The sequence below is a fragment of the Apiospora aurea genome, assembly GCF_038362705.1.
Source record: "Apiospora aurea strain CBS 24483 chromosome Unknown utg000004l_segment0_segment0, whole genome shotgun sequence".
Lineage (NCBI taxonomy): Eukaryota > Fungi > Ascomycota > Sordariomycetes > Amphisphaeriales > Apiosporaceae > Apiospora > Apiospora aurea.
This window is the reverse complement of record NW_027117391.1, coordinates 1770291-1790058: the sequence shown is the minus strand read 5'-3', so window position 1 is coordinate 1790058 and position 19768 is coordinate 1770291. Positions and strand designations below refer to the sequence as shown.

The 19768-nt window shown below is 54.1% G+C and overlaps 7 protein-coding genes across 7 annotated transcripts; 2 read left to right on the top strand and 5 right to left on the bottom strand.

The window, feature by feature from the left end:
- Positions 1–455: 455 nt before the first annotated feature.
- PG986_005347 (uncharacterized protein) lies at positions 456–1542 on the bottom strand (the record flags this gene model as incomplete). Its single annotated transcript, XM_066841569.1, has 4 exons — positions 456–692; positions 762–1164; positions 1234–1450; positions 1524–1542. 4 exons carry the CDS (start codon positions 1540–1542, stop codon positions 456–458), a joined length of 876 nt encoding a protein of 291 aa, XP_066701431.1.
- A 2557-nt stretch (positions 1543–4099) lies between these two features.
- On the bottom strand, positions 4100–5188 carry PG986_005346 (alkaline-phosphatase-like protein; the record flags this gene model as incomplete). Its single annotated transcript, XM_066841568.1, has 2 exons — positions 4100–5085; positions 5152–5188. 2 exons carry the CDS (start codon positions 5186–5188, stop codon positions 4100–4102), a joined length of 1023 nt encoding a protein of 340 aa, XP_066701430.1.
- A 908-nt stretch (positions 5189–6096) lies between these two features.
- Positions 6097–6840, bottom strand: PG986_005345 (acyl-CoA N-acyltransferase; the record flags this gene model as incomplete). Its single annotated transcript, XM_066841567.1, has 1 exon — positions 6097–6840. The coding sequence occupies one exon, from the start codon at positions 6838–6840 to the stop codon at positions 6097–6099; it is 744 nt and encodes a 247-aa protein (XP_066701429.1).
- Positions 6841–7420: 580 nt separating this feature from the next.
- On the bottom strand, positions 7421–8802 carry PG986_005344 (uncharacterized protein; the record flags this gene model as incomplete). Its single annotated transcript, XM_066841566.1, has 3 exons — positions 7421–7558; positions 7647–8259; positions 8663–8802. The coding sequence occupies 3 exons, from the start codon at positions 8800–8802 to the stop codon at positions 7421–7423; spliced, it is 891 nt and encodes a 296-aa protein (XP_066701428.1).
- Positions 8803–10017: 1215 nt separating this feature from the next.
- On the top strand, positions 10018–10752 carry PG986_005343 (cysteine dioxygenase; the record flags this gene model as incomplete). Its single annotated transcript, XM_066841565.1, has 2 exons — positions 10018–10564; positions 10631–10752. 2 exons carry the CDS (start codon positions 10018–10020, stop codon positions 10750–10752), a joined length of 669 nt encoding a protein of 222 aa, XP_066701427.1.
- A 918-nt stretch (positions 10753–11670) lies between these two features.
- Positions 11671–14925, bottom strand: PG986_005342 (uncharacterized protein; the record flags this gene model as incomplete). Its single annotated transcript, XM_066841564.1, has 4 exons — positions 11671–12483; positions 12559–12857; positions 12943–13702; positions 13753–14925. The coding sequence occupies 4 exons, from the start codon at positions 14923–14925 to the stop codon at positions 11671–11673; spliced, it is 3045 nt and encodes a 1014-aa protein (XP_066701426.1).
- A 3158-nt stretch (positions 14926–18083) lies between these two features.
- PG986_005341 (uncharacterized protein) lies at positions 18084–19400 on the top strand (the record flags this gene model as incomplete). The annotated part of the gene is made up of 2 exons (XM_066841563.1): positions 18084–18183; positions 18481–19400. The coding sequence occupies 2 exons, from the start codon at positions 18084–18086 to the stop codon at positions 19398–19400; spliced, it is 1020 nt and encodes a 339-aa protein (XP_066701425.1).
- Between the last annotated feature and the right edge of the window lie 368 nt (positions 19401–19768).

Genomic DNA, 19768 nt, shown 5'->3' with positions numbered 1-19768 from the left:
GTCGGAGTGAAGCTTTGACGACGGAATCCGGATCCAGTATTAAGCTCCGAACACTCGTTCCACACAGCACGTATCTCAGCCATTTAACCAGCCGATTGAACAAACCACATTCCATTAATGACAGAATTCACACAAGTTGTATAAACCACTATCTCGCCAATTGCAGTGATTACATCACTCAAACTACAATCCTTAATACAGAGAGAAAACATGCAAAGCCTGACCAACATCGGCCAGTCAGGTGGATTCTGAGATCCAGAAGGATATCTCATGCCTGTGGACTCAACGCCATTACATTCGAACGCACTCTTCCCTGGAATAACCCGAAAGCTTGGTGTTTTGTGTTTTGTTTCCCCACGACGGTTGACCCGGGGTCGGTGCCAAGGAGGGCCCATGCCATGGTCCGTCCGGCTCCAGTAGCTGGAGCAAAACCCGGCATATGAAGCGCTTAGTTGTCAGCGAGGAGAGGGGGCTCTCTCGCGGTCAGCTGGTGCCGTCGCGGATTGCGCCTGCTGTCTCCATCGGTAGTCTCTTCCGGCGGAAGCAGGGACCGCGATGACAATGGTGGCCACGAACAGGACAGCCATAATGGTGAAGGCGAAGATCCACTGGAATGCAATGACCTGGCGGAAGAACTGTGCGACGCCAATGGCAGCCGCCAGAACGCTCAAGTTGAAGCCCATGGTGTAGTCCTAAGAGACCAATAGTCAGGGCGTATGCACGGATGGGGAAGAAAGTGCATCTACTGTTCTGCAACTTACCTTGTAGATGACGATGAAGAACAGGCCATAAGCCAGAATGGACCAGATGAAGACATTCCCGAAGATGCGAGCGACGAGAGATGTAGCATGCGGTACCATGATAGCCCCGTTCCAGTAGATGGCGACAAAGTTCCACGCGAGCGGGCCCGAGACGACGGGCTGGTGGATGAAGCGTGAGTAGCCCACGTGTCGGAAGTACAGGGACGTCAGGTTGAGGAAGTTGATGATCAGCATCACCTCAGCCCATGCAAAGTGGCCTCGGACAAAGAGCATGACGAAGGCGAAGTGGAAGAGGTTGTTGAGGATGAAGTGGCTGCCGACGGCGCAGGCAGGGGTCCTCGTCTCGACATTGCCGGAGAACAGGTGGGCGATGTAGCCGGCCTGCAGGATGAACAGAACGAGCCTGGGATGTGGTGTAAGCATATTGAAGCTATTCGGGCAGGTCCTTGCTACCGATGAAGCTGGTACTCACCAATAGATGCTGGCAATGATCTTGTTCATTCGGAATGCCGTGTGATGGTCTCCATTCTGGTGCCAGATGGAACCGCGATGTCCAGAGCCATCATGGGGCTTGTTGAAAGTGTAGTAGAAGGTGACCACAAGGGCCAGAAGCCATGATAGAGTGGTCAGGGTCTTGTAGAGAATAATCGACCTCTTGCTGTGATCGTCGCGCTTGGCGAACGGGTTGACTGGAGGAGCGAGCTGTTAGTTATACATGCTCTGCATACGTATACGCCAGAAAATAGGGCACAAAGTACATGCTCTGGTGAACGCGCTCCATCGTGAAAAGGCGCTTCGATGGCTTGGGGATGTCAGGATCAAGGGCAAAAAGTGTCCTGCAAAAAAAAAAAAAAAAAAAAAAAAAAAAAGGTAAAACAAGTAGTAGCTAGAAAACGAAGAGGCTCGGAAAATAAAGTGCTACGAGGAAAGAGAGAAAGGCCTTAGATCAACAATGTTATGTACCTACCTATTAGCGAGATCATCTGAGACAGGTGCAAGTGGTACCTTGGGTATGTATGTAGGTATGTATTCAGTATGATGCTAGGGTGGTGGGGTGGCAGCCATGCAGACACACACGTTCCTCCTCGTCTGCAGGCGGCAATGGGGCGTCTCTGCGGGGAAGGCAACAGGTATGACGTCCGTAAGGGCACCTACCTAGGTGAACGAACAGGCTACAGCCACACATGGTCTTTCAGAGCACTGGGTGGCATATCACGCTGACGGCGACGTGTAGTCGTAAGCCTCGTTCGTCACGGAGGACACATGCCATAATAACATGATATAGCCAAGGGACGACGGTAGGCCGCTAGCAATTAGACTCATTAGACTCATTAGACTCGGGGAGAGAGGGAGAGAGAGAGATCAGGACGTCCGGTCTCCTTTGAGACTCTGTTGTATCAGACGAAACCATCTGAGCTATGCAGGGCCACAGGGCCGTATGTATTTCCCAAGCTACGAGTCTACATACGACTAGGCCCCCTGGTTATTTCGGACAGCTCCCCGCATTGGAGTGGGGCATGTATCAACATCGAATCGAACCATCGGCTGGAAACATTGCATATATGGACACCCGTTCTTGCAGACCCCGTCACCCGTCCCGTCCACCAAGGCCCATCATCGTCATCGGCGGCCTCTGTAGATCACTGCCAATGCGCCAGGTCGCAGGTTGAAACCAGGAAAAGATATATCACTCAAGGCGGCTCCAGTTGTGATGGGTGTTTGGCTGCATCTCCTGCACATGCCGACTGTGGCCGCGGCCGCGAAGGAACCGGCAAGGGCAGACGGACGGCCAGGGTTCCTGCTGTGGAAGTGATCGAGATCATCGTATTGGGCAACCAACAAGTCCACCTACCTGCTTATTCTTAGTATCACGAGGGTGGAATTCGACATATCAGAAACACCGTAGCGCCTCTTGCGCGTCACTAGCATCGAAAGAAAGAGCCTTGGCTAGAGGGGATCTACAGCTGCATGTGGCTGGTATTTCAGGGTAGTGGCAACAAGCTCGCTTGCATCCCTTTGGCCCGATATGCCCTCCTGCAAAAGCCCAGAAGACTCGGTCAATTGAGTCGGAATTAGAGCAAAGCCTTACGCAGCAAACAAGCAATTGGCGTCTGCACTTGGTCAATGGGCACCTTGCGTCGTTTCCGTCGCTGTATGCAAGCAATTGTCGTCTTCCTCTCGGTGAGGAGATTCCTGGGTTACTCTCAACTCTCACGGCAAGGAGGACTTCCTCCGGTCGACACCCCACTTTATACCACCCCAGCACCCGCACTTCAAGTCGGGTCGAGTTGCCCTCGACTTCCCAGTACCTAATGTGAATCCCAGCGGCTCGACGCGGCTAGATACTTTGTTTGCCGTCTCCTCGGGTTATGTAGGTTGTATTTATCTCGGTCCTTACCTGATACCTCAATGCGCTGCCCGGGCGCCTCGGAGTACAACGTGCATATTCTTCAGTGTACTTGTTCTGTATCTCAGTCTGGTCTGCCGTTATTCTTACGAATCTGGATTCAGTTTGCCCACGCTGAAAATGGTCTGCGGTGTAGCAAGCATCGAGGCCGGTTCGGTAATTCGAAACCTCTTCTACAGATAGGCGTCTTCTGCCTTCACCTTATGATTGTAGTATCTAGAACTCATTGGGAAATAGTGCTTACTTATTAGTCAAGAATACTCGCGGGACGAAGTCCGGTGTTCTGAATGCCGGCTATCCCCGCTAAGCACTGGGCACCTCCTAATTACTAAACCACCCCAACTGCTGGAGTCCCTCAAACTTATCTCAACTCTCGCTCAACAGCACATGTGCAGTCGAGGAACAGGAAACTGCAGCTATCACTACAAGAAACGATGCTGGCATAGACCAGCTGGGTTATGATCCTGCAACCTCTTTTTCCATGGAAGAATACGACTTCCTTTTCAATTCTGATGTGGACTTCAGTCTAGATTTCCTAGACCAAGAAAACCTAGTCTGAAATACCCCAGCACCCAGCTTCTCTGTTTTGTATCAAGACTTCTATACATGAGGTAGGAAGATAGCCAAAGTTGGAAAGTCTTGTTCTTCAACTTGGCCCTCACTGGCTATGGTTAAGGATCAGATCGAATATATCGAAATTCCGCCACCACTTAGTAAGTAGACTTTTGGAGGACTGTATAGGCCTTGACATCAAAAGAGGGACCATCTGCTCCAAGAGTCCGCCATGGGAGCGGAGTCTATGTCCTTGCAGGGAAGAAAGGCCATGCTCAATAGCCTTGGAGCCCACGACGGCGTTCTTCTTTGACACGATGACGAAATCACCCTCGCGATCCTCGGGCATCTCAAATACCCTGGCAGCCTCCTCCTTGGCCTAAACCATGCCGACCTGGGCGAAGCCCTCGCAGAAGCTGATCATGTCCTCGATATTGGCTGTGTGTGCTTCGCTCACGTGGACTCGGACGAACGACCCCAGCGCGCCGTGGTGCTTGACGAACGGGTCCGTGATGGGGCAGATGACGCGGGCGCACCCGTGGCCGAACTCCTCCTCGAGCTCGTCCTGCACGAACAGAATGTTTGGGCTCCCGCTTTCGTCGTCGCACTTGTCGTTCATCCCATGGTCGCCCGTGAGGGCTACGACGGCCCCGAGGTCGACCAGCCTCTGAAGTCGTGCGTCGATGGCCGACATGAACTCGTCGGCCGCGGGCGAGCCGGGGGCGTGCTTGTGCTGGACCCAGTCGGACAGGGTCAGGTAGAGCAGCTCGGCGCGCCGCTCCTCGAGGATCTTGACCCCGGCGTCCAGGACGAGAAGGGACAGCTCCGCAGAGTACTGGCTAGGAGGGGAAACAGCGTCTCCCCCTTCCCCTTTTCCGAGCCATGTCAAGACGTCCGCGCCTGCGCACTGAGACGACCAGCAGATGCTCCTCTCTTTGGTCTCGCTCTCGTTTAACCCGTGCGCTAAGATGCGCCGCAGCTTGTCCTTGGCGGTGATGGCCGCCACGCGCATGCCCCGGCCGGCCATCTCGGCCAGGATCGTGGAGCCGCGCAGCAGAGAGTCGTCGACGACCATGACCTCCTCCCCCGTGGCACGGTCGAGGAAGTAGTTGCCGGCGATGCCGTGGACGGAGGTCGGCGCTCCCGTGATGATGCTGACGTTGTTGGGGTTGGTGAAGGTGGGCATGGCGGCGTCGGCCGTGGCGCGGAAGCCCTGCTCCGCAACGCTCTGCATTGTGGGCAGGATGCCGTCAGCGATCCCTCGGTCGAGATAGGCCGGGTCGAAGCCGTCAATGCAGACCACGACAGTGGGCTGGCTGGGCAACTTGTAGGTCTTGCCGTGGAGGGCGATGTGCCCATCGGTGTCTGTCGCTTTGTGTAAGTGGCGATGTAGCCAGCCATACATAGGGGCTTTTGGCATAATACTCTTACCCGTGCCGGGTTGCTTCATATAACCTATGTTCGACATGGTCGTGTTTTTGTATGCTAGATGGACTGATTTGGTGTCTTATGCGCTTGTAGGGCGTGCCTGGCGCGACATCGAGAAAAGTAATTTCGTGAATGAAGACAGTGGTCAGGAATAGAGTCTGATTTTTATCCGAGATGATTTGGGCTACTTATATATGTTTAAGAACACGAGATTGAACACCTAAAGTCCTCAAAGGGGGAGCTCTTCGGCTCGGTGCGAAGTGCGTTTACGGCGTACAAAGTCGGTACGAAGTCCGCACATCAAAAGTTTGACCAATGGTGTTCTTGCCTAGACAAACGAACATCATTCTGGGGCCCAGTGAAAGTTACATACTCAGTTATGGTGGTTCTTTCGCCCACGGCGCTTTCATGCCCATGGCTGTAAGCCGCCAGTGTACGTGGAAGAGAGCACTTGGCCCACAGAAATCCAGTACGATGTTATTAGTCTTCGACCTAAGCATATGAATTATCAACTTATATAAATCTCATCCGTGCGATTCCATCTCGTCGAGACCCCTTACAAACCCAGTTCGTTGCTTAACGACCAAACCGCCATGTTGAATGTACGGCCACCACACTTCCGGTTCTCCCCATCATGCATCACTTCCACGAGACCGGTTCAAGTCACGTACATATGAGGATATATGCATCTTGGGCAGACACGCCCGTATACATGCTCTTGGAGAGCAGAATGTCGGTCTTCCTTCTGCTGCCTAATACCGGGGCCGCGTCCTACCCGTTCCATGGCGCCCCGGGCGCCAGAGGCCGGACGCGGCCCTTGCTTGCAGTGCCATGCGAAGCCATAAATGCGACAGACAGCATGGTGTATGGGGCACGCGAGGAACACAAGTTACGATGCCCTCCGTCCACTATTCACATTTCCACTCCCGTTTAGCAGCCGGAACTCCCTCACTCGGTAATGTCCGTCCTAGCAGCCTTGATTCCGTACACGGACAAGTCCGCCTGCATGCCCGGCAGAGCGAAGACAGCGCTCATCCCGCTACCAAATGCCTCGAGCGGGTAAATGCCGCGAAACTCGAGGTCAATGCGCTGGCACACTTTCGTCGAGTCGGCGTTGTCGCTGCTTGTGAAGCCGAACACGCCCTCGAGACCCAGCCCTTCGCCCTCGCGTGGGACATCGTCATCATCACCATCCGCGGAAGCCGCTTCGCTGGTAGGAGAAGGCTTGGGATCTGTCGCGTATTTGACGATGCGCTTCCCCACCTCGGTCGCGTATCCTTTCCCAGCGTACGCGGGTAGCAGGGCGAATCCGCAGTCGGGCGCCGTGTAATGGGCTCCGCGCATCAGCGTCACGATGCCGATGGGGACCTGGCCGGGTTTCAACAGCGCGGCGGGTTTCTCGTTGTCATCGTTGTCGGCGGCAGTGCTGTCGCCTCCTTCGACGATGTCCCGAGCAGAACGCAGACTCACGACGTACGGCCCGTACCCATTCCGCTCGTGCCAGCCGGGCATCCAGTTCTCGATCTGCGCCTGCGCCTTCTCAGGCGTGTCGACGTTGGTCTTGTTGTGCTTGGTGTAGAGCTCGCTGGTGTAGAGGTCCACGAGGAACTGGTTGTGCTGGGGCGCGTGGAAGTGCGAGATGTAGAGGCGGGGCGAGGTAAGGTGGAAGGTGGGAGAGGGAATGAAGGGCATGTTGGGCTAAACTGTTGGTGTCACACTGAAGGGTATGTGATCTGGATCTGGTGTTTTTCGGGGTTTTGATGCACAGTTGTGGTCGAGGTAAGCTGCACGTGTCAGAAGATCGAATGAGTTTGGCGTAAGAACAGTATGGTACAATAATTTGGGGCGAGGGATGGTGCTTTTATGTCTATTCTCTTTACCAGTATTCTTGTGTGACAAGCACCCTCATCTGCTACCACTTACCATACACATACACTCCAGTCGCTGCTAGGAACTACAAGATATGGCCTGCAGCTCTTGGCAGGGATTGGAGAGCATTGCTGGTGCTTGTTCGTCAGCTTACGGTATCCACTGGAGTGAGTCACTGACAGCGCCAGCTTCCTCCTCTGGCCAAGTATATGTCCCGAAGCGCTAAACGCTATGTTGCAGTGACTCAAATCGATATATCCGATCGAGCAGGTAGCTCAGATGAGAACTACGAGGGAGGGTCTTCGCAGTTGTCAAAGCCCGGCCCAAATCCTAGATGGCACTGGGATCGTAAAACGGACCAATCAGGTTCATGCGCGATAAAAGACGCATGGTTGTGATACCCTCAAGATTTCTTGCCCAGTCTCTCAGCGCCCGACAGGTCCTTTAAACAAGGGGCGAAGAAAATCTCCCCTGAGATGGCTTGCTTGGTCGTACAAGCCGCAACGACGAGCCAAAGGAGGAAGACGCATCCCGATCCGATCTAAGCGGCAGAGCAGCTTATTAGCTTGTACGATCGCCAAGCCGTGTAATCGACTGCACTCGGGGAAGAGCACTGGACGAATACTCACCATAGCTGTCACACTGAAGAAGGTGCTATGTAGAACCGAGCCCAACTCTGTGGTGCAAGCCACCCAGACCCCGAGAGGGAACGTGAATCCCCACCAACCCATATTGAAGGGGAAACTTCTCGTCGTAGCAATGCTGATGACGGCGTACGCGAGCCAGACCAGGCCAATCCCCCACATGATCAGGGCGATGCAGGCGCCAAGGCCCTCGATCAAGAGGCCGAGTGGCTCGGCATAGGTGGTGTCATAACCCCGTGCTGCCATGGCTGTTCCTCCGCCGTGCAACAACAACTTACGAGTTACTTGGATCAACTTCGCGATGCCGAACCCGCCCTGGCCGAACGGACCGACGGGCAGCAGCACCGACACGATGGCCTCGCGCGGCGGCAGGGCGTGGTTGCTCAGACGGACTTGGTACATGGCGAGGATCAAGACGGAGAAGAAGACACCGATGCCCCACGACATGTATGAGGCAATGAGCGTGGTGTGCACATGGGACGGATCAGGCAGCACATTGGCCACGACACCGCCACTTGCTGCAGCGACGACGCAGGGCACGATGGGCAATAGCAGTGCTGCGGTCAGGGAAGCTAGGTTTGTCTTGCCAAGATGAATGCTGTCGACTGTGTCAGCGATGTGGCCTATACAAGATAGGGGGTTGGGGCGATGACAGAGCCGGTAAAAAGAAAGATGTAGCTTACACCAAGAAATGGCAGAGAGACACAGCAAAGAAGCGATATAGCGAGATCGAACCACCACAGGCCCCATGCCAGATACGCTGCCCAATTTCCCCAAGCCGGCACACAGACGAACACGATCATGTTGATGATTGCTTTTCATCCAGTCAGTCTTCCAATGAACCAGCTGTATGTGGTCAGAGTCAGCAGCAGGACGGACGAGAGTCCTCACGTCCATAGACGGATTACAAGGAATAACAAGAAAGAAAGAAAGAAAGAAAGAAAGAAAGAAAGAAAGAAAGAAAGAAAGAAAGAAAGAAAGAAAAAAAAAGACATGCTTACGAAGGAGTAAAATTCCGAATGATCCTCCTCCAGCCGGCATCGTTCTTGGAGGTGCACGGCGCGGCCCCCTCGGGACACGACGGAGGACTGGATTCCGATTCGTTTCCTGACCCAAGGCCAGGCTCACTTGTCGTTGTCATGGTTGTAGCGGCCGACACACTTCACACGGACACGGAGCTGATGAGGAGAAACGGACGGTCGTAGATGAAAGTTGCTTGGCCTGGAGCATCTGCAGCTGTCCGACTATGGGCTTGGTCTTTGACTTCAATGCTGACCAACAAGAATTCCGTGGACCGGAGGGCGGCCCAAGTGGGTCAGCGAAGAACTGGCCAGCGTTTCCAGGGTCCAAGACCTCCAAGGGGCTTGGGGTCACGTGGAAAAGAACATGTCGTCCTCAGAAACGATTGAATAGGGGTAGGTAGGTACGGGCACTGGGTATATTCAGTCGTTTCGAACGTTGAGATTTCAGATCATCATCACCTTTATGCTATTCAAATGTTCCAAGTTGCCCGTCTCGCCTGTCCCGCGCAGAAGAAAAACGGACCATGGGTGTATCTTGCTCACTGGGGACCCCCACCCACGAACCAAGCAAGCGTCCGGTGCTAGCCGATAAACATCCAACGCATCGCAATTGACGCAAAGACCTAACTAACAAGGACCAGCCCTTGAAGTAGGCGAGTCCGTACACAAGCCAAGCCAGAATATCTCCCGCGTGAACAATGCCACCCGCCTCAGCCTGCTTCACCTCTCTTTGTCCGCCAGAACACTTGACCAGAGCGGCTTACCGTACTGGTTGGCACGAGCCTAAACCTTTTGCTTCGCACAAAGCTAAGAATCCCTCCGGACCCGATTTCGCAGCCACCTAAAGAGACGAACATACGTAATTTGACTTTGATGGCCCGGCAATACTGGAGAAAGACGGCCCCGACAGCAACCTACCCCCGCAGGGATCCTCATGCACCTTGCTGTTTTCGTACCCCAAACCTGCAGCCTGTATCACGTCGTATGATAGATACCAAACCTCGTCGACCATCCGAGCTCGGGAGGCACCCCTGGCCAGCCACAGCTGCTGTCGTTTGCGTGAAAAGCGGAGTAGTCGGCCTGGCCCACCATGACACCTTGGGAATAGTGCCTACTCACCGTCTCCATCTCCCTCTCCCTCTCCTGTTTCCTTTCCCGCCGGCAAAACCAGGATAAAGCTGACTGAACACGCTGTCGTAACCAACAACAAAACCCTAACCCAAGACCACACAAGATACACAACATCATAGCAACCCCAAACCATACACGCGCAACCATGACTTGCACAATCCTTAGGCCCCTCCGACAGCAGGGAGACGTCAGGCGAGGCCAAGATGGATCGTTTTGACACGCTGGTAGAGTCTCTCAAGGACATCCTGGGCCCTTCTTCGGGCATCACCTCGGATGATGTGGACGTTGGTGACCTTATGCATGCCATGGAGCAGTACACATCCGACGATAGGGAATGGTCCCCGTATGCCATGGCCGATCCGAGTCGGGCGTACACCCGCAACCTCGTCGATGAAGGAAATGGCAAGAGTAACTTGGTAAGGAACGGATCCACGAACCATCACTCGATGGGCCGGCCACCAGGTCATCAAGCCAATACTGACAGAACCGTAACTGTACAGCTCATCCTCGTTTGGTCCCCGGGCAAGGCCTCTCCTATCCACGACCATGGCAACGCGCACTGCGTCATGAAGATTCTGCGCGGCACCTTGACCGAGACGCGGTACGACTTCCCAGACGGCGACAAGAACAAGCCGATGCAGGTCAAGTCCACCAGCCACCACAAAGAGAATGCAGTAGCGTATATGGCCGACGAGCTGGGAGTGCACAGAATCTCCAACGAGGGGAGCGACTTCGCCGTCTCGTTGCACCGTAAGTGAAGCCCAGCCCGTCGAGATGGGTGTTCCGTGTTGGACCGCTTGACTGACACGGAAGCAGTGTACACGCCCCCTAATGTTGCCAAATCCGGCTGCAACATCTTTGATCTTCGGTCGGGCAAGAAGAGCCATGTCCCTAAGTGCGGCTACTTCTCCAAGTTCGGCCGCATCTTGAAGGAGTGAGGAGAAGAGAGATGATAGAGATAGACCACTATGATGTTTGGGGCGTTTGACCTAGCGTTTGTTTTCCGATAGCGGGCACTCCTTTTGGACAGGGCCATGCCTCGATGCCACGACGAGATTGTTTCGATATATCCGGCTTTGGTGTAATGGCGTCCACATAGTATGACTTGATGATTGTGGTGGAGTATTCAGGCTAGTCAATGAGAGACACCGTTCCACGCACGCAAGCAACATGCTGCCAGAGTGAAAACATGCCTCGCCCGCGATCAACTAGACCAGAAGACTCCAGCACCATCGTGTCTAAGTAGGTATATAGGAAGAAGAGAGAAAGAAGTGGTAGATGAGGTTGTTGGACGCTGAACAGACCCCCAAGCAAAGGAAGCATCCGCTCTGGCCGTAAGAGGAAAGGCTTCGATCACGCAATTCAAGTGGCTTGCCATTGGCTGGTGCAAAATGCTTAAAGTGGAGCATCCAGTCAGTCGGCAGCCACCTGCACACAAACACATTCCCAAGGTACCTAAGGTAAGTACCTAGATGTGACAACCACGCGACAGTCATTGCATGCGGTAGGTAACATTGAATTTATTGGTTTCTTGATAACGATTGATTCACTTGTATAATAGTGGCTAGTAAAGTTGGGTCGAGTCAAAGCTGTCGCTCATTTCGATTTCCAGCAGAAGGACTGGCTACTATGTCGTAGCTGACGATAGATAAGTCAAACACGATCAAGTGAAAATCGTTCATTATGTATATTCAAATGGTATCTCTAGCTCTCCCCGGCCGTGTCTATAGCCTAAACGCCGACAACTCCTTATACATAACCTAGATGTATATATAATAGCAACTGTCCCCGTGGCCCAGTCATGACATATATCCGTATAGTCCTCCCTCGCCTACAAGTATCTCATTAATTCATCATCAATCCGACGAAATCTTTTTCCGCTTGGCCGGGCGCCCCGCCGAGTCCACCCCCTCGACGAAGTGGCCCTTTTCGATCTGGTGCTGCCGGAGGTTGTCCGGCCGGTTCTTGTACGCGCTCGTGCAGCCGGGGTACGAGCACTTGTAGATCCGCGGCGGGTCCGTCGAGTGCTGAAGCTTCTTGTGTTTTGCCATGCTGCCCTTGAACCACTGGGGGTCGCCCTTGGGCCGGTAGCCACAGATCTCACAGCACGAATTGGCCTCAACCTTGTGTTGTTGCTGGGCGGCCGTGGAGCCTGCTCCTTCTTCGCCTCCTGGGCCACCATTGCCACTGACAACGGCTTCTGCGACAGATTGCATACTGCTTGTGACAGAGCTCATGGATCCCGACTCTTGGCCCGGTGGCATGTTCTTGTTGGCTGCTATTGAGGAGCTCCTTCGTCCGAGGATCGTAGGATTGACGGTCGAACCGAAAGCCGGCGCTCCAGTCGAGGCCTGGGGAGCCTGTGCAATTACCGAACCCTCAAGCACCGACGATACCTCTGTAGGTATCAAGAAGTCGGGGTTGCCGCCAACAAAATCCTCGTCCAAACTGTGGAGAAACTCATCGAAAACGTCCGGCACAGAAAAGCTGCCTAATTCTTCTCGTAGAGGCTCATCGGGAACCCCGCGGATGAGGGATTCTACCAAATCCACCCCTAGTGTGTGGTATCTGGATCTTGAATTCAGGCCTTGCTGTGTATAGATGGGGTCACACAAGGACCGAACATCCCGGGTGTACGCGTCAGAGAATTGCGAAGTTGGCAAAACGCTCTGCCGAGATGTCAGTCTCGCTAATCCAATCTCATATAACGAAGGAAGAAAAAAGGAAAGGCCGGAGTAGCTTACCTTTCCTGCCTGAAGAATATCGAGCTCAAGGCGTCTGATAGATGTAATGTACCCAGATTCAACCTTGGTATACAATGCTCGGAGTCTAGAAGCCAATGCGTCATTCTGCGACCCGAAGTTCTGGCTCAGAATCCGAGTGATGTAGTCAACCGTTATTACGAACGCATCCGTCGGTTTCGGGCCCTGAGGTCTGCTTTCGTCTGATATATGCATGGTCCAAAGATCGGATGTCAATATTTCGATACTCCCAATACTCCCGGCGTTGTCGAGGGCACTTGAAACTATTGTAGCTTCAAGATCTGATCGTATGTTAGCAAGGTATCGAGGTTATTCGATGCTTGATGGCACGGGTCGAGACACAAAGCAGCAGATCGGGTGACTTACCATCTAAGAAGTTCTGCGCCACGCCAACCAGAGGGTCGGCACCGGTAGGGGCCCCAGTATTGCAGCGAAATTCTGGCGATTTACCCTTCGGGTCTGGGGTAAGAAATGTCGAATTGGCTTGCTGCACACTGTGGGTAGCCTCACGCGGCTGCCATATAGCCCGCACAAGTCGACAGAAGACACCACGTTGATCCGCGCTCAGAAATCCTTGGTATGCCATGGCCTGTTGGAATAACTGTTTGCACCTGTTTGAGAGATCGTCCTCATGGAGGACCAAAGACAGTGCGTAGGCCAGATGGACAAAGCATATGTAGTCGATTGGCTTCTCGGGGTCTATGCCACCAAGGATGCCTCGGAGTGCGGCCAGGCCCTTGAGCGCAACCTGTTTCGTACTCAAGGACCTGAGCTCTTGTGCCAGTAGGTTCTCTCCAATGCTGGGGCCAGTCTTTGCAACGGACGACGTGACATGCTCTCGCAAGGTATCCCAGACTGTATTTACCAACGCTTGTGTGTCGCTGCCTGTATGGATGTGTTGTTCCGGGGCCATTTGTGGCGGAGGTACTTCTCCTGATTGGTTGTTATTAGTGAACAGCACATTGATTTCGGTATCGATGCTCGATGACCACGAAAAGTTTTGTTCCTGGTCGAAATCAAACAGCGGCTCGTTGTTCCAAGCCCGCGGCATGGACAGGCTCAAAGGATCGTCACCTGGGAGCTCAGAGATGTTGCCCAAGGCATACTCGCCGTCGTCAACCTCGGCCTCCAAGGGGTTTGAAGCAGGACTGTTTTATCACTGACACCATCTCCTACTGCTCCGTCCCGACAGACAATTGTGGGGTGGTCCTTTGGGAACTTGCAGCTGTTCTCTCTGGATAGCGCGCTCGATTCGATCTCATCGGGACTGAAAGGGGTGATTGGTGACGTCAAGTTTGTATTGATGCTCGAGTCTAGTGTCCAAGCCAATGAACCAGCGCTCATTGGTGATATTGAACTGTTTGCGGAACGCAACGAAGAGCTTGGGGTGAGATAGGCACCAGATCGTTTCACTGGCCGCCGTCCAACGTTCTGTGTGTCCAGTGCTAAAGAAGGCCGGCAGCACCCTGGTGATGAGTTAAGACCAGTAAGACCGATAGCTGGCGCGATCATTGAATCGATGTTGCTGGACGGGAAAGACTCATTGGAAACCGCCGGTTGCGCTTCATAGTTGACGGAATCGAGTTGAAGGGGCTGAGAGCTGGAATCCATCTCTAGTATTTCGGTTCCTCCCATCTCAATCTCGATTGTTGGCTGCCGAGGCTCGGGTTCTATCGGTTCTTGGGGAATGTCAAGTGAGTCATAGCTTGGAGGGGAGGGCATCGTATCATCTGGGACGACTTCAACCATCTCTTCCTTTCGGGACCTGTGCCCCAGAGTAGAAAAGAAGGTTTTGGCCTTTTGGATCATGCGTCGTCGCTTTGTCGTGGGATGGCCAGCAAGGCAGCCCTTGCATTTCCCTTCTTCACTGTAGCGTTCCACCTTCATGCAGTCGTAGCATACATATTCGCCAGTCGCAAAGTGTCTGCAGTCGGTGAGATGCCCAAGCATGTCCTCATGGTTTTCGAATTGCTCTCCGCATCTAAGCAAGGGGCATCTCAGCCTCTCACTGTGTGCCATCCGAACCGACTTGTTGCGCTTCACAGCGGCCCAGACGATGAACCGTTGCCTTGCACAGTCCTCTCCAGAGGTTTGTCGAGTACTAGAAGCAGTCAGCACTCGACCTATTGTTGGTGCCAATAGTGAGTAGTAGAGGTCACGGGCGTACATGCAAGACTCGGATGTTCTGGATCTACTCGCCGTGCTCAAGCTGGAGCTCGAACGCCTCCGTGAGGGCCATGGGTTGGACCCGACCGTCGACGGTCTCGTATCCGGTAAGCTGTCTCGGTCCAAAAAGAGGGTGTCGGCGGCGGCTGATCGTCCCGCTCCTGAAGCCTTTTTCGAGTCCATTGTAGCGGGCAATGTCACAGTACAGCACCACGCAGCAGTTCCGTGACGACAACATCAATGGATTTCCACGTCGGCACCGGCACGATACCAGGACCTCAAGTTATGTGGAAACATTTCAAAGTGCTACCTCAGCAAAGATGACAAAATTGAGGGTTCTATTTAGGACTGCAAATGATACAAGGTACAAGCGTAGGACTTTTAGGCAGGCCTGCAAGTCTCATTGGCAGAAGTCCATATCCGGCATACACTTGCATGCAAGTTCTGGAGGGCGCAGGGGACCCAGAAGGGCTTGGAGGGACGTTGGGGGCGGGATCTAACTCGATGAAGTAGGGTAGGCAACAAGGCTGAATCCGCCGATCCGCTCTGCCTTGAGGGATTCGAGCAAAGCCGCTGCAGCGGCAGCTGAATGGCGGAGCGAATTGGGTCATAGGCTCGGGCTCGAACCAATGGCAGCACGAGGACCGTCGAGCAGATGTGCTTAGGACCTAGGCAGCACCGCGCTGCAGTCCTTTCGTATTATGCCCGCCGGTCCTCGACGAATGTCCTGGGCGTCCCCAAGTTTTGGAGACGGGAAAAGGCATTGGATACAAGTCCAGGCAAGGTGGTATTGAGAGTCATCAAATTGATCGGTCAGCCCAAGCCCAAACCCCGTCGGAATCGTGAAGGGCGGCGAACCCAGAACACCCCGTGCCAGAGGCAACATTGAAATGGGTAGTAAATGGGCCAACGTAGGAGAGCGAAGGGGGTTTTGATTAAGTAGACCTATCATGGTCAAAGTCTGTTTGTTGATCTTCTTCAACCCTTTCAGCCCTACAAAGACACCCCTGGCTAGGCCATCTCGACGACCGTTGCAAGATTTCCGATGACTTCTCGTTTGGTTGGTTGCCCAGTCCAGCATGGCAATTGGGGTGTTGGGGCATGCGGGCGCGCGCCATGTCGAAAGGCTGCCTGCCCTACCATCGGTAAGCCGGGTGGAATGTAGGATGTAGGACCTTGGTCCTTTTGGTTGGTGGAGGGGAGCTGTCTGGCTATGTGTGATCCCTGGGGAGATGCAGGACAGGCCACGAGCAGAACCACGAGGTTGCGCTTGCGGGGGAGGATGGCGGGAGACCAGACACTACTGTTCAAAGTTGGCGTAAAGGGAGCAATCATTCAGTAGGGTCAATAGGTGAGGGTCAAAGGGTACCTTTGCTTGTCCAAAGAGGGCGGGATGGCCGATCAGCTAACCGAAGAAGCGACAAGCTGCATAAGATAGGGCGCACGCAGCGTACTTGTTCTGCGCACATCGCCGCTGACATTCCAGTCTATACCCTTATGCAAGAAGGTATTTATTTGCTTGTCTGGTAGATGCACTTTGGCTGATGTCATCTGGAATACATATCTCAGTGGTGCATCCACGCCAGACGGTCGGGCTTGTGTCCACGAATGGCATGGAGTGCAGGTGGTCTGAATCATCAGGATAATTCCATGATGTCGGAGGATAGACATGGCCCTGAAGATACCAAGATACCCCCGCCTTGCTCGCTTGCAGGAGGGGATCAATCGTACTGTATGTAGCGCAGGTGGAAACCAAAGCTTGAGAGCTCCAAGGAGTCCTGGACAACCTTTTCTTTCTTTAGCACCACACACCCACGCACCCAAGCACCTCACGTCAGGTCAACTTACGTGTTAGCTGTTTCAGGAAGACGCATGCTGACGAGGATGCTGGAGGGGTTACTGTAAGCTCAGAACCACGCATCTGGCACTTTGTTTCAGATAAGAAACCACCTCAAAGCTCAATTCAATTGGCATGGACTCCATTTCCAGGACCACACGGCAGACTTTTGAAGGAATGCGCTGCAACGGTAGTGTCTCGAGGTCCTGGTCCTGGGAGGCCCTGATGACGAACCGATCTCGAGAGAACAGAAACGGCCCCTCTTCTCGCACCTCCCTCTTCGTGCCCCCTCCAGGACCCCCGTCCATCAATCGCTTGTCACCGTCTCGGAATGCCGTGCTTTGTGGGACGCGAGAGATGAAAAACTCTCGGAGAGGGTGTAGTAGTGCAGGTCCATGTCCTTGGGAATCCAACCTTGTCCCTGGGTAGGTGGAGGGGACGGGCGTATTGGAACACGCGGTGCCGACTTTAGATACACACGCAAGATGGACTAGCAACGACGCTTACCACGCTTGTCACGATGCTGAAAGACACATGATAAGTCTAATCGCCATGCACCATTCCAACCAACAGCATGTGGCGCCTGCCGGGTCACCAGCTCGGCACGATGCTATTCGTCTACGGCTTCCTCTCTTATCAGATAACCTGCCGGAGAGCGAGAGAGAGAGAGGGTGCCAGGGGGTTGCGAGCATGATGAGCATGAGCGAGAGGCAAGCAAGCAAGCGGCTTGAGGAATGGCATCGCTTGTTGGTTGGTGGGCATCGTTGGCCCATTTTCGTTGGCATAGCTACTTTTACATATCGTCTCAACTCAAGCCTTGACTCTCTGGTCAGCCAGCACCTCCACCCGGAAGCGTCTTCAGCGACGATCGCGGCCTTCTGATAAACATTTGTACCTGCCCATTCGCGAAACCCAACGAACGCTCCCACGTCTCATACTCCCGTCATTCTTGTTCCTATTCCTCGTCGGCCTCCACAAGACGACCAAACCCACCACTTCCAGCCCTTCTTATTCCAGTCTGTGCCTGGCCTGCGAGACATCTTGCAGACAACGTCTAGCACATGTCTGAGAACTGCTTCTTTTCCTACGATTTGAAGATTTCAAAGCCTTTCCACGATCTCGGCCCGCACTTGACTACTTCTGCTGTCGCTTGGACGTCGTTCGTCGGTCTGCCACCTGCCCTACATTTTTACCTGCCTAACATATTACCTACCTACCGACCATTCCATCCATGGTCCATTGAAACGACCCCTCCAAAACCCAGCAGATCGGTAAAAATTGACATTTCAGACGCCGCCGACAGACGACTTTAACCGCCTGGCGCCATCCCATCCCATCGCAGACGACCGGTCGAAACCAGAATTTTATTTCGTCTTAATTTGCCCTATTATCTCGCTCTCGGGGCTCTCTTTGTTTTCCTTGCCTCGCGGCCCCCAACTTCCAAGTCTCCCCAACCTCTACCGGCCTGGCCTCCGAACGCTGGCCGGCCACACAAAATGCTTAGATGGCGCACGTGGTTCCCAGAGAGCTGGACCTGAACACCTGCGGTCATGACTCAATAGTCGACAAATTCAATGCAGTGCCTGGGCTCAGGACTAGCACTGGTAAGTTGGCATGTCGTGCAAATTGCAAACCATGGCGGTGATTTGTGCATTTTCCAATTCCTCTCTCCTGCATGTTCCTGGCCTCGCATCTCTCTCCAGTGCTAGTGCACCAATTGCTTCCTGCCCTGGGTATAAGCAGGAGAGACAAGACATATCATTCATCATCGGCCTCAAGCATCACCGGTGCAGAGCGTGTTCCATATAATAAGCCTCTGCCAAGGAGCTTCCAGCTACCACTGCCGGCATCAATTTATCAAGTTGCCGACTGACTGACGGACCCCCCTTTTTGCATTACAGCATTCTTTACCTTCCTCCGGGCGAATCTGGTGGTGAACCCCTCGGCCATGTCCTCCAACGCCAACACGCCTATGCTCGAGCCATACTCCTCCCAGACGCTGCCACCGCCCTCCCCGGTGCCCCTGGCCGCTGTCTCGGACAATCACCACTACCGCCGTGATTCCGCAGCCGCGCCCAGCCTCGACCCGGTCCCCGACGACCTGCCGCCGCTGGAGATCGGCGTCCTGAAGGACGAGACGGACCAGGTGGATGCCCTGAACCTCGTCGCCGACTCGATCGCGCAGCAGCGCCAGCTCGCCTCCTTCTACACCGTCTTCCACCCGTACCTGCTCGCCGCGCTGATCGCCGCGCTCGGCCTCGCCTTCCAGTTCTCGTGGCGCATGAAGCGCGACCTCGGCATGGCCCTCATGCTCCACTCGGCCGTCCTCATGACGTACCTGCTCGCCATCCGCTACTTCACGGGCCGGTACATCGCCGTCGCTGAGGGCCTCCGCTGGGACTGGATGGTGTCGCCCGACACGGGCGACCAGGACACCGTCCTCGGCGTACGCTACGGCAAGACGCTGATCGGCGCCCTGGTCCTGCGCCTGGAGCCGCCCGCCGCCGTCATGGCCGCGGCGGGCACCTCCAAGCGGCGCACGCGCTCCTCGGCCTTCAAGGGCGGCAAGGGCGTCATCCGGGCCTGGACGGTCATGCTGCGGTACCGCGGCAAGGGCGTCGGGTCGGACCTGCTGCACGAGGCCGTCAAGGTCACGCGCGACAAGTGCGGCAAGGACGCCGCGGTTGGGTTCGCCAAGGAGCACGCGAACAGCACCATGGTGTTGCCCGAGGTGTTCAACGGGCAGTTCCGCAAGAACGAGCAGAGGGCCGCCAAGGCGTTGGATAAGGTCCTGGGCGAAGGCATTAGGCGTAAGCGATGAATTTTATAAATATATATATATATATATATATATATATATAAGCATCATATATGTATATATATATATATATAACCTACTAATCCCTGTGCTCAGGGAGCTCTCGTTTTGGGGTTCTGCTGCTGGTCAAATTTTGGTAAAACGGAGAGGGCGGTGAGGGGAGGGGATCTATATAGAACAGGATCTGATTGCAGTTGATACCCATTCATTCAATTCTACAAGCACTTCACACTTGTTAGTCATTCTTCATGTTGCACTCACTGAAAACTTATTGATGCTGCAGACCCTCGGGAAGTTCGCAAGTAATGGGTATCGTGATTCTCAATATGGGAAATAATGCCTAGTAGAAACCTCGCCCAGTTTCGGCTGAA